The 13,701-nt window shown below is 42.8% G+C and overlaps 1 protein-coding gene across 1 annotated transcript; it reads left to right on the forward strand.

Annotated features, from left to right (window-relative positions):
- The first annotated feature begins 2,522 nt into the window (after positions 1-2,522).
- GSTO1 (glutathione S-transferase omega 1) lies at positions 2,523-13,422 on the forward strand. The gene is made up of 6 exons (XM_032312911.1): positions 2,523-2,695; positions 2,925-3,033; positions 6,349-6,571; positions 8,451-8,549; positions 12,352-12,458; positions 13,193-13,422. The coding sequence occupies exons 1-6, from the start codon at positions 2,665-2,667 to the stop codon at positions 13,344-13,346; spliced, it is 723 nt and encodes a 240-aa protein (XP_032168802.1). The 5' UTR covers positions 2,523-2,664; the 3' UTR covers positions 13,347-13,422.
- The last annotated feature ends 279 nt before the right edge of the window (positions 13,423-13,701 follow it).

A 13,701-nucleotide genomic window follows, 5' to 3' on the forward strand; every position in this document is an offset into this window, starting at 1 on the left:
GTTAGCCCCCTCAGGCTAATTATTGAAAATTATAGTTGTAAAAATGTGGCATACTGTGCCCTTTCACCTATGGCTAACAGCAGTGAGTATTTAGATGGTCGCATTATGTACACAAACACAAAGGGCCTGGAGATGATCCACTATAATCCACAGCAGTACTACAGGAGAGTAGTTTCCTGGGATAATATAGTTTCTTTTCAATTTCTTTCTTCGAGCAATTAGCCTTTACTGTCAAATTGGGTCTTTGAAATTATTACAACGAGATGTTACACTAGTCAGACTAATTAGGGGACAGGCCATTACAAGTAAAAGTGTTCGAATAATGCCTCGACTTCAAATTTTTAGGTTGGCCAATCAGAGATTTACAGTTGCAGGGTTAATTTGCATGATATCATAAATGTGCTGAAAGAACTTCCAAAAGTTAGTCTTCTAAAAAAGACTTAAGCAAGACCCATGTTATAGCAAGAAATGGGCCTTGCTTTTTTTCATTTAGTATCTGTAATAATTAACATTTATTTAACATTTATTTTGTGCCAGGAACTGTTCTAAGTGGTTTCTGTATATTTACTAATTTAATACAATTTTTTTAAACAATATTTTACTTATTTATTTGACAGAGAGATCACAAGTAGGCAGAGAGGCAGGCAGACAGAGGCGGGGAAGGCTCCCGGCCAAGGACAGAGACCCATGCAGGGCTTGATCCCAGAACCCCTAGATCACGACCCAAGCTGAAGGCAGAGGCTCAACCCACTGAGCCACCCAGGCACCCTAATTTAATAGTTCTTCAAACTCTATCAGGGAGACAGGAAGTCTTTACCACTGCATTTTACAGATGAGAGAACTAAAACATAAAAAGAACTTGTCCACATTCACACAGTTAATAAGGGGTTATTATAATTCATACAGTTTCATAATAAGTTCATATGTTGAATTATTAATTCATAAATCCATATGTTGAAACTCCAACCGTCCAGTACCTCAGAATGTGAGTTTACTTGGAAATAGGTTCATTACAGCTGCAATTAGTTAAATTAAGATGAGGTCATATCAGAGTAGGGTGGGCCCCTGATCCACTATGACTAGTGTCCTTATAAAGAGGGGAAATTTGGGCACAGATGTGCACAGAGGGAGGAGGCCATGTGAAGGTGAAGGCAGAGATGGGGTGATGCTTCTACAAGCCTAGGATGCCAGAGATTGCCAGTGTAACCACTAGAGGCAAGGGGAGAGGCATGAGACAAATTCTCCCTCACAGTCTTGATCTCAGACTTCTGGCCTCCAGACTGTGATCATAGATCTCTGTTGCGGATTTGTGATACTTTGTTAAACTAACCCTTACAAATTAATACAGTGGTAGAGTCAGGATCAAACCCAGGCAGGAAGGCTGAAAGTTGGGTGCGCTTATCACCTCATTCTCTGCCTTTGCCATAACAGAACTAATCAAAATAAAAACAGACACCAATGGCCTGAGCAAATCAATGGCACAGGAGTTACTGACTGGCTTTCCAAATCTAGGCAGAGGAGCAAAACACTGACTATTCTTTTTTTTTTTTTTTTGATTAATTTTTTATTTTTTATAAACATATATTTCCCGTGTCTGTACCTTGTGCCCTGGAGCCTTTTCTCTACCCCCTTCGGTTAAGGGACTGTTTCAGCATTGGCTCTAGTCAAACACTTTCCATAGATTTACAGTCTAAATGCACTGAGCTTGCGGGACTCTTGAGCCTATGTCCCCATTCGGCTTCAAAATCCAAACCTAACAGATTTTTGAAAGTGGCACTATCATTCTGTTAGTAATAGCCACATTTGTGCAGTTTTCTTTGGGTTAAAATTAAAAGGATGTGTCCTATTGGTGACAGAAGGAACAATGCCCCCCCACCCCCACCCCCTAGTCATACTAAGCTAATACTGCCAAGGAAAGGAAAAAGCCGTGCAGATGGCTGGGCGACCTGGCACCGGGCCATGGGCAGGTATCTTTGCAGAGTAAGTTCTGATGTGTGAGCGAGCTCTGGGCCCGGGGTTACAAGCCCTGAATTCAGGGGCGCTTTGGGGGCGGAAGGAGAACTGCCACCAGGCGGGTGCCACGTGAGAGCAGCGGCTGCGGGGCGTGGGAGGATCCAGGGTCTGGGTGTGGGTGAGGGTTGGACCCGCCTGGAGGCCAGCCTGAAGACCACCATCCTTCTGGAAGGGGGAATGGCCTGGGTGCCGAGCTTCTCCTGAGCCTCTGGAGCTTCCCCTGCGCCTCCGGACATGAGCGCCTCTCTCTCCTAGTACACTCTGGCACGAGCCCCAGCCGCGGTGTTCCAGCGCCAGCGAGGCAAAACCGGGGCTGCCGGCCAGAGGTGGGCGCGTGGGGTGGGCGTCTCAGCCGCGATTTCCCTGCAGGCCCTCGGCCCCAGGGGCGGAGCGTCCCTCCTTGCAGACAGCCGCAAAGGGAGCCTGGGCGCCGCGGGCAAGGCCGCCCACCGGAGTCGCCGCGCGCCGGGTTTTTTTCTTTAAGCGCCCGGGCCGACGCGGGGCAGGGGTACACAGTCCCCGCCGAGATGACCGCGGACCGCCGCGGGCACTTGGGAGAGGAGGGCGGGGAGAAACGACGGAGGGAGGGGCGACCCACTTCCTGAATCGCCTGCAAACCCGGACAGTGAGATCAGTCTGTGCTGCGCCGCGATGTCGGGGTCGGACAGGAGCCTGGCGAAGGGTGAGGCCGGCCGGGCGCGAGAGGCGGGGGAAAGCTCGGTGGCTCACAGTCGTGTGTCCTGATGTGGCTGCTCCGGAGCCACCTGTGGGGGGGGGGGGGTCCCCCACCCACGGGGATCGGGCCGGGCCCGTAGCGCGCGCGACCTCTCGGCGGCCTGGTCCTGGGAGGCGGCAGGATGGGGGTCCCCGCCACTTTCCCGGCGGTGAGCGCCTCAGCGTCTCCCCCGCAGGAAGCGCGCCCCCGGGACCCGTCCCTGAGGGTCTGATCCGCGTCTACAGCATGAGGTTCTGCCCGTACGCCCAGAGGACACTCCTGGTTCTGAAGGCTAAGGGAATCAGGTAAGCACCCGGCAGCTGCTGCGGGGGCGGCAGGGTGGGACTCTCCCGGGTAGGGCCCCAGGGGCTTCCTTGCCTGCAAAATAAACCATTCTCAGATGTTCGGGGTCAGGGTCGGGGGGAAACAAAGCAAATTTTGAACCCACTTCCCGGGGTGAGGGGTGGGAGGAATGCCACAGATTACACCAGTTAAGGAAACCCCATTTCTATCAGTCTAACCATTTTTATGGATTTGGAAAGCTGAGGCTCTCGTAAGGTTGGTGGTGACCGGAGAGCACAGGTAATGACCAGCAGCCAGCAGCGGCTCTTCTAACTCTGGTCGATCTCGGATTCCTGGTCCGCTGCCCTTTGGCTTTACCCCCACCTTCTACATTCACGCCTGTTTTATGTGATCCTGTTTGCTGTTACTCTGATTATACAGCCCCTTCCCTAATGGTTGGCAGTTTATTTAGTACCGAGTCCAGGCCTTACCCCTCCTGGCAGAGTCCTGAGTCAACTGTACTGTGCATATTTCTGTAGGTTGGGTTGTTGAGTCAAAGTGTGCATGCCTAAAAACTCAGTCTTCTGCGAAGCCTCTTTGAAATTAAAAACCAATTTTTTTTTGGTGTATTGGTTATCCATGGGAATATGCAATAGTCACTTGGTTCCTGACACCAAGTATCCATTGGCATTGACTCCCTTCGAATGATCTTTGGAATCTGTTGAGCAGACATTGAATACCTGTGGTACAGAAGTTTAAAACATAGCTCCCATTTCTAAGAAATTTCCCATCCATGTGCTTAGGATTTATAAACTAACTTTAGTTTTCTAGGGGGAGAATTTGGCAGACAGTACTTTTCCCTAAAAGAATGTGCGATGCATTCTAAAGGGGAAAAAAAAATATCTTCAGATTAGCCATCATTTCACTAGGATTTGCATCTTACTTGGATGAAATTGATCCTGAACACATAGCAAAATGCTCAACATTTAGTACCATTTATCCAGAACATTGTATTTTATCCAAATACTTCAGTATCTGTATTAGGATTCCTTTATTGCAAGTAAGAGTAATCTTGCTCAAGTTGGATTGAAAAAAGATGTACCCTTTGCAGGAGGAAGGCACAGCTGGATTGGGGTATATAGAGTCCTGGTTTCTGGGCCCTTATCAAACTCCGATTGAAAACAACCCCACCTTACTTACTGGGATAGTTTTCCAAGAAAAACTGAACTGGTCTTACCAAAATAGTGTGTGTATGGGGGTGAAGAATGGTAACAGCCCCAGGTCCTGCAAACAACAGAGATCTATATTCCTGGATCTGGTTTTAGCTGGCCGCCCAGAAAACTTTCATTAGAGAGGTGCTAGATTTTTGCTGTATATATCACCTAACAAAGCATGGTTTTCTCTAAAAAGTACATCATCTTCCAACTTGTTGTGGCAGTAGATTGACTTGTTGGCTCCTATTGTCAGGTTAGCACATGCATGTGTGTTCTAAGAACCTTCTTTATTACAAAAGCCCAGAATCTACCTTTTGTTTTCATGGTATAAAATTTCAGAAATGTTGCTAATTCCTTGGCAGGGAGCCAGCCTTGTATTTCTTTTGATGGCTCAGACCTGAGTGTCCAATAATCTGTCAACACATGAACCACTTGATACAGAAATATTTTCTAGTGTTCAGTGTAGCCCTTCCTGTTTCCATCAGGGATTATACATTTAAATCCTCAAACTAGGGGCGCCTGGGTGGCTCAGTGGGTTAAGCCGCTGCCTTCGGCTCAGGTCATGATCTCAGGGTCCTGGGATTGAGCCCCACATCGGGCTCTCTGCTCAGCAGGGAGCCTGCTTCCCTCTCTCTGCATGCCTCTCCATCTACTTGTGATTTCTGTCTGTCAAATAAATAAAATCTTTAAAAAAAAAAAATCCTCAAACTAAACACTGTTCTAATTACTGAGGTGGATGGGGGAATGGGTTTGCATATACTATTTTTGAGTAACTAACCTGTTCTATTGAACAATTTAACCAGCTTTACAATCATATGGACCTGGCTTTAACAATTCTATGAAACTTACCTCTTATTTCTTCTACAATCTCTCAGGCAAGAAACAAGTGTATCTAATTACAATTTGAATATAGCTTGGACTTATCTGTTTTCTTCCTTTTGGGTTTGCTTAGTGTGATTTACCTATGTAACATTTTAAAAAATACCAGTGCATGGACATTTAATCTGCAACTTTATTTTATGGGTAGATTTTTTGGATTCCTTAATAATCGTGTAAAAATGAGGAACTTTCTTTTCAAGTTAGCAAAAGGAATTGAATTTTATCATGTTAATTCTCATATACTAGGTAGTGAATACAGTTGGTTACCTCAGATAATTTACAATTAGAATAAGCCCAAAATAGAGTATCTTATTCACAGTCTTGAGGCATTTCCACTTATTCATTCATTCAACAAATATTTACTGAGTACCCTGAAACCATTTTTATTGTATTCATAGCATTTATATCTGTTTTAAAAATTTCGCTCTTTTATGTTTATTAATATGAACAAGGCACACAGAATCCCTGCTTTCATGGAGCTTACAATCTAGAGAGGTGACATAATGAACATGTAAATAAATGAGCGGTGTAATTTCAGATACATATCATCAGGTCAATGAAGAAAGTAAAACAAGGTGATCATCTAGTAGAGGCTCTAAGCAACTTCAGAGAGCATAGTCAGGGAGGGCCTCTTGGAGGAGGTGGCATTTGACCTGAGAAGACCGGCAGAGATCAGAGAACAAAAAATGTATATACTTTAAGGTGAGAACCTGTTTGGCAAATTCAAGGAGTATAAAAACGCCAGTGTGGCCAGCTTGTAATGACCAGAGGGTAAATCCTGGGAACAGATGTGACAGGTAAGAAAGGTCCAGATCACATGCTACAGAGGGCTTGAAGTACTATCCTCATTGCAATGAGGAGCAATCACAGGGTTGCAGGCAGGAGGATGGCCTGATCCAGTTCACTTCTGTTGTGCAACACACAGGTAGGGAGGGCAGAGTGGAAGCAGAGAGGCCGCTGGGAGACCATTGTAGAGGTCAAGCTTAAAGCTGGTGTTTTGGACGAGGAGGCAGGCGTAAGGCTGAGAAAAGGCTCTGATCTGGAGATCTAGCTGACAGATCTTGTGATCCATTGGACTTGAGAAAGAGGGAGCAAGGGAAAAGGAACCAAGACTGAATCAAATCCTAAATTTGGGATCTGGTCAGCTGGGTAGATGGTAGGGCCAGTGAAGATTTGCTCAGAAATAAAAAAATAAATAATAAAAAAAAGTTCCATGGTCTTCATTGTCTTCTGTGTCTCTTTTAGGCATGAAATCATCAACATCAACCTGAAAAGTAAGCCTGAGTGGTTCTTCAAGAAGAATCCCTTTGGCCTGGTGCCCGTTCTGGAAAACAGTCAGGGTCAACTGATCTACGAATCTGCCATCACCTGTGAGTACCTGGATGATGTATATCCAGGAAAGAAGCTATTGCCAGATGACCCCTATGAGAAAGCTCGCCAGAAGATGGTGTTTGAGTTATTTTCTAAGGTGTGTGTATAAGAAATTTCAGCTCGTTTGAAAAAAACTTTGTTTTTTAAGCTAAATCAGTGCTGTCATTTCTGATTCAGTGAGGTGGGAAAGGAAAACACAGCTATGTTCTTATCTGCAAGCCCTTCGCCATCTGGTGTCTGCTTCTTGGCTCTCCAAAGTCAGCCCTCTTCATTCTTCAGGCACTGTTCCTGCCACACTGAATGTTTTGTTTTCCCATACTCACTGCCTCTTCCTGAACGCTTGCTGGAAGGCTCTTCCCCTTTCTCACTTTGCCTGGTTATCTCCAAGTCCTTTTTCATTTATCTTCTTACCTTCTGCTGCCTTCCAGAAGCTTGTCCAGGCGGGGGTCAGTGCCCAGCTCTGTGGTCCCTCAGGTGCTAACTTCTCCTGGTCAGTGAGTGCCCACTTTCTTACCTGTGTGTTATACCCAGACTCTGAGCTCCTATGGGTGAGGCGGTGTTCCCATCACCGCTGGCTCACTGTCCAGGTCTGTGACCAGCCCTGCCACAACCTACTGGTGTGACTCTGAGGAAGTTATTCATTTACCTCTGTGCCTCAGCTTATCACTGAGGAGACAGAGGAGTATAATAATTTCTCTCTTCTTGTAGATAAAAAACAGTTTATGTAAAACACCTAGAGCAAAGTCTGACTCACGGTAAATGCTGTGTTGGCTCTCTGGCCAAGGTGTCTAGCAGCAGGCATGTACTTTGTGCTGGTCCTAGCTATTAGCTGACAATGTCAGTGGCATTCCTGTAGAAGAACTCTTTGTATCTTAATCAGTGTCAGGGTTGTAGATAATTCAAGCAATTGATACTAACAAAGAAATGCCCAACAGTGAACAATCAGAATGGCGTGTCTGGTTATCTCTGTAGCCTGTTATTTGTCAGGATATGTGTCAGCATATCTTGTCTTCTTTAAATGGTTAAAGAAATACCTAGAAGGTGAAACTTACAGAGAGAGCACGTTGTGTAAGGAGACATTACAAAGGGAAACCAGTTGGGGAAGAAAGAGGGAGTTACCTAGCTTAGCAGACAAGAGGGAAGAATAGCACAGATGCCATGGTTGAAGTCATGGAGAGGGAATGTGACAATTACAAGAAAGATTTTGGAGGATTAAAAAAAAAAATAGGAACAAAGATTCATTATGGGGACATCTGGCTAGCCCAAACGGTAGAGCATATGACTCTGGACCTTGGGGTTGTGAGTTCAAGCCCCACATTGGGTGTAGAGAGTACTTTAAATAAAAAAGAATGAGAGAGAGATTCATTGTTGTGTTTCAAAAGAAAGTAAGCTAAAAGCTGGAGATGCCCACCATTACTTCCCAGCTCACATTCAGGGAAGAGGTAGCTTTAGGTACTGTATGACCCCACCGTCATGGCTATAGCTCAGCAAACCAGAAATGCCCCCGCCTGCATCCCCAGCCCAGTCATCTTCTGAGAAGCTGACACTGAGACACGTAGACTAACAGTAAAGGTACTGAAGCTTTGGAGATGTGTGTGTGTGTATATATATAGATGTGTGTGTGTATATACACATAAAATTGGAGACTTAAAGCCATACAAAAAATAAATTTTGTCTATTTTGTCAGCCTCAATAATTCTGTGAGTCACTCAGTGTCTTTTTAAGACACATTTGGCTCAAACTCACCAAAGTGGGTTCTGTTAATCGCAACTTATCAAATTCTGACCAAAACAGCACCTTATGCCCCCAAACTGTTTCTAAGATCAGTACCCGACTTCTGTGAACATAGGAATTGGTGCACCTTTCAGGTTTCTTGAGCACCATGATCTGGGACTCTGAGGGCTTGATCATGCTTTTCTGTGAGGGGGCCGGTGTAGTTTGCCTCACTGGTAACTAAGAAATTTTTCTCTGTGTAGGTCCCATCTTTGGTAACAAGCCTTTTGAGAAAACAGAATGAGGAAGACTGCTCTGGCCAAAAAGAAGAATTGCGGAAAGAAATCAGCAAGCTAGAGGAGGTAATCTCTTCTCCAAGGTTCTGTCAGAGTAAATGATACACTATATCCCATCCTCCTCTTCTTTCTACACTGTTCTTTATACTGCCCTTCCCCAAAGCAGTTTGTGGCCATTAGTAATAACACCAAATAAGGAATTTGAGGTTAGGACAGATTGCTGTAAGCTGTTGTGTTTAGGATAGAAACCCAAACACCTAAAAATATTTTGTCATGGCTTGCTTTTTTTTTTTTTTAAAGATTTTATTTATTTATCGGGGGGGGGGGGAGAGAGCGAGCACAGGCAGACAGAATGGCAGGCAGAGGCAGAGGGAGAAGCAGGCTCCCTGCTGAGCAAGGAGCCCGATGTGGGACTCGATCCCAGGACTCTGGGATCATGACCTGAGCCGAAGGTAGCTGCTTAACCAACTGAGCCACCCAGGCGTCCCGTCATGGCTTGCTTTTAAAATATTCTGTCATGCTAACAGTAAAATAACAAGGAAAAAAAATGCACTAACATTCACCTGTTTTCATTTTTGTATGCCTGTGTCTAGTCTTATCCGTATATTAAAACAAAACGGGAGGAAGGAAGGGAGGAAAAAGTTAACATAACTGTAATCAGAGCATACATACCGTGCTGTGTTCATTTTTCTACTTAATAGTACATATTAAACATTTCCCACCAGCGTTTGTCATGACTCCTAAAGACACTTGGAGAAGACTGGATGAGTTTTTACCTCCTTTGGGGCACAGCTACCCTTTGGGCCTATTGATCATCAAGTCTTTCTCTTGGTTTTGAGACATTAACATGCACTCTCAGCCTTGGGTTTTTACTGAAGGAAGACATAGTTCCTGCCTTGTATGGGAATGCATCCTAATATTTTATCAGTATTAAGCTTGTTGTGGATTTTTTTGGAATTTTTTTTGCATTAAGAAAGTTAACTAGTTTGCTGATTTTTTTTTTTAAAGATTGTTTATTTATTTGAAACCCAGAGGTAGAGATCACAAGTAGGCAGAGAGGCAGGCAGAGAGAGGGAGAGAAGCAGGCTCCCCGCTGAGCGGAGAGCCCGATGTGGGGCTGATCCCAGGACCCTGACCACGACCTGAGTCGAAGGCAGAGGCTTACCCACTGAGCCACCCAGGTGCCCCACTAGTCTGTTGATTTTAACAAAAATCATAATGTGATTTTCTTGAATGTTTTATCCGTATCACATCTATTGAGATGTTCATGGAATTCTTTTCTCTTTAATCTGATGAATATGGTGTTGATTTTTCTAGTGTTGAACCATGCTAGCATTACTGAGATAAAAACTCAAGAACTAGTTAATATTTAAATAATTTGCATATTATTAATAAGGTTGGATTATTTTGTTTTCATAGTGTTTTTGTTTTTTATATTAAGGATAGTCTAATTTGATAAAATGAGTTGGGTTACTTTCCCTGTATTTTTTTTAAATTTTTTTATCCATTATTAACATGTATTGTATTATTTGCCCCAGGGGTACAGGTCTGTGAATCGTCGGCTTACACACTTCACAGCACTTACCATATCACATACTGTCCCCAGTGTCCATATTCCTTGCATTTCTAATCTCTGAAATCATTTGACAGGGTTTGGCTGTTTCTGCTCTTTTACTGACTAGCTGAGGAGTTCAGTAGCTAATGCACTTACTTTCAGTTTTTCTTGGTTGTATAATGCATTAATGACCAATATATTACTTCTAAATAATACCTTAGTTATGCCCAATTAAGGTTGTTTCTTTTTTTTTTAAGAGACAGATTTTTTTTTTTAAAGATTTTATTTACTTATTTGACAGAGAGAGACACAGTGAGAGAGGGGACACAAGCAAGGGGAGTGGGATCCCAGGACCCTGGGCTCGATCCCAGGATGACCTCAGCCGAAGGCAGACACTTAGTGACTGGGCCACCCAGGCACCCCTCAATTAAGTTTTAATAGGCAGGATGTTCATTGTTCTGTTCTAAATTGGCTTTTTATGCTGTTTCCCTTGTGATTTTCTCATTGCCTAGCTGTTATTTATCAGTGTACTTGTAAGTTTCCTAAACTTTTTGCTGTTTTCTAATTTAATTACATTATGGTCAGAGAATACATGTGGGATACTGTTTCTTTGAAGATTAACACTTCTTTTGTGTTTGGCAACCTACTAGAGCCTATGGACCCCTTCTCAGCATTTTTAAATTCTTAAGTTAAAATATATAAGATTAATTCTACTGTGGTTTATTTCATTATGGAAATATCTGCTAAATTTGGGGTTGGTAGGGGAGGAGGGCAGTATATACTTTTTCCCCATCTGCCTTCATAGACTCCAGATTAAGAACTCATGCCTTACAGTGAGTAGTGCCATTTCCGTGTTTTAGCCTGTTGAGCGGATTATTTCATCCTGACTGAAACTGCCATACTTAATTTTATTTATACATAATATAATAACCAGACATTACAGTTGAAGGACAGACCCAGTTAACATTGATTAGTTGTACAATTCTGAGTGCCTAATAATTGCAAGGCACTCTCCTGGATAGTGTGAGAGGTAGAAAATAAGATATGGTCTATACTCTTCGGATGATTAGCTTGGTTGTGGACAAAAGGTAAATACACCAGTAGATACAAGCCATTAGTCTACAATGCAGAATGTTATATGGGCCCTGAGGAAAACTATGAAAGTTTTATAAAAAGTTAAGTTGGTTAGGTGTTAATTAGTTCCTCTACTTTGGCAAAACCATTAACACCAATGCACATTCTTGAATTTCAGAAACATACTCTTTGTGTTTCGTTTTCAAATAATTTTATTTGACATTGGTCTAATGGTTAACCCAGTTATTTCCAGTGTATTTTGAGTCAGTTTTTTATTGAAGTGTTATATATAGAGAAGTACCCAAAGCACGAGTACAGCTTGATGAATTTTTACCAAGTGAACATAGTCATGGAACTAGCACCCATATCAAGAAACATTAGTTTGGGCTGTTTTTATACTTTATACATATGGCATTCTATAATATGCACTCTTTTGGGTCTGGCTTCTTTCATCCAGTATCAGCTTTGTGAGATTCATCTCTGTTATATGCAGTTCTTTCCTATCCTTTCAACATATGACTGTAGCACAGTTCATCCATTTTACTCCTGATGGACAGTAAATGTTTCCACTTTGGGGCTATTACAAATTGTGCTGCAACTGACATTCTTCCAACTATCTTTTGTTGAACATGTGTTCACATTTCCAAAGAGTAGAATTACTGGGTTAGAGAATGCCTTGCACTTGGCTCTAGTACATACTGTTAAAACACGGTTGCACCAGCCTAGACTCTGACCAGTAGTGGTTCCACACCCTTGTTAACTTTTGTCTTGTTCATTTTAGTTATAACGATGGATGTGTAGTCGTATGACATTTTGGCTCTAAGCTGCATTAATGTAGTTGAATACCTTTTCACATGGTTTTTGGCCATTAGAATATCCTTTTTTTTTCTGAAGATCAAGTCTGCCCCATTTTCTATTGAGTTGTTTGCCTTTTTTCTTATTGATTCCTGGGAGTTCTCTCTATAGTCTGAATACCAGTCCTTTGTTGGATATATGTATCACAAAGATCTCATATTCTGTTGCTTGCTTTATGTTTCTCTACTTTCCAGTTTATTTTGTTGGTTGTTGGCTTCATCCCAAACCAGGAGATCCTAAAGTTCAAACAAAATGCCAGCTTGAATATGTCAGGGTAAAAGCTGCTGCTCTCACTTGCTCTACTTAACTTGCTTTCATCATTTCTGATGAGGAGTCTTACTAAATGCACCAATAACAAGTACTCTTCTGCTGTTTAACGTTCAGGTTCTTACCAATACGAAGACAACCTTCTTTGGTGGCAATTCTCTTTCTATGATTGATTACCTCATCTGGCCCTGGTTTGAACGAATGGAAATTCTGGAGTTAAATGAGTAAGACACTTGAATATTTTGTGCATAAGTTAGAATAATGCTAATTGGAAGAGGATATATTGACCTTTTTTTCTGAACAAAAATTAGAATATTTTATATAACTGGTATAAAGGGAACAGGCAGACAGGAGGAGAGTCTTGGACTATCCAGGGCATGTACTCACCACCCTTCTCCACTCCTGGAGTGTGTGGGGGACGGGTGGACAGAGAGTTCCAGAACATGTAGTAAAATCTTTCAAAAGTAACTTACTCCTTCCCTTCTGGTTAAAGATCCATAAGGAGGTATATTTTTTATAACACATCATGCAGGATTGTCTGACCAGTGTTACCTCCCATTTACCAGCAGGATTCCCACACTCTTCCAAACTCGTGTTCTGAATTTGGCAGCCAAATCGGCTTACTATCAATTCTTAGAGCTTGGAGTTCTTCAGGGTTATTTTTAGTCACAGTCTGGCTGTAGAATAAATATGTAACATTCATGGTTGTCTTTCATGTTCTCCCTTTAAAAAGTTGCTAGTCGGCCTGGACAAATTCTCATGCTAACTGAGCAAGTCACTTCACTCTCTAAGATTCCTTGTCCATAAAACAAAGACCTTTACAATATCTTCCAAATCTAATATCCTGATTATGTGCATTTTAAAGAAGTACTTAAAAGATTAGAGGAAAAAAGAAACTGCAGAGTGCTAATGATAATAGGAGCCTTGGTAATGCCTTCTACCTTTTCCCTTCCCACAGTTGTGTAGACCACACTCCAAAACTTAAGCTCTGGATGGCAGCCATGAGGAAAGATCCTGCGGTATCAGCCCTCTTCGTGGAGCCCAAGGTCCATCGAGGTTTCCTGAACCTCTACTTGCAGAACAGCCCCGAGGCCTGTGACTATGGGCTCTGATGGGGACAAGAGTTGGCAGGGAAGAAATGTCTGATATTTTCCTTCCCTAATATGAATAAAATAAGCTTTAATTTTATCAAGGGCTCTCATGTCTCACTGGATCATCTTCTCTGATTTGACATCATGGCTAAACTGTGGGGTTTCCTTAAGGCCCTCCTGCGAAAGTGGAAGCACATTTCCTGTCTCAGGATACTTCTGTGATTCTAAGGGTTTTATCGTAGTCTATGCTAAAAACCTCCTAAGTCATCATCTCTGGTGAGAACTGGACTTCAACCTAGATTTTTTATTGCCTATAGGACACTCCACTTAGATACCTTGTTTCAAGAGCTGCCCCCTCCAGTTTTCAATTCCTCAT

Source organism: Mustela erminea, chromosome 14, assembly GCF_009829155.1.
Source record: "Mustela erminea isolate mMusErm1 chromosome 14, mMusErm1.Pri, whole genome shotgun sequence".
Taxonomy (NCBI): domain Eukaryota; kingdom Metazoa; phylum Chordata; class Mammalia; order Carnivora; family Mustelidae; genus Mustela; species Mustela erminea.

Coding starts and splice junctions, on each gene's coding strand:
- GSTO1 (XM_032312911.1), top strand. CDS start 2,665: ATGTCGGGGTCGGACAGGAGCCTGGCGAAGG. Junction 6,572..8,450: donor TGTTTGAGTTATTTTCTAAG/GTGTGTGTATAA, acceptor TTCTCTGTGTAG/GTCCCATCTTTGGTAACAAG. Junction 12,459..13,192: donor GAAATTCTGGAGTTAAATGA/GTAAGACACTTG, acceptor CCCTTCCCACAG/TTGTGTAGACCACACTCCAA.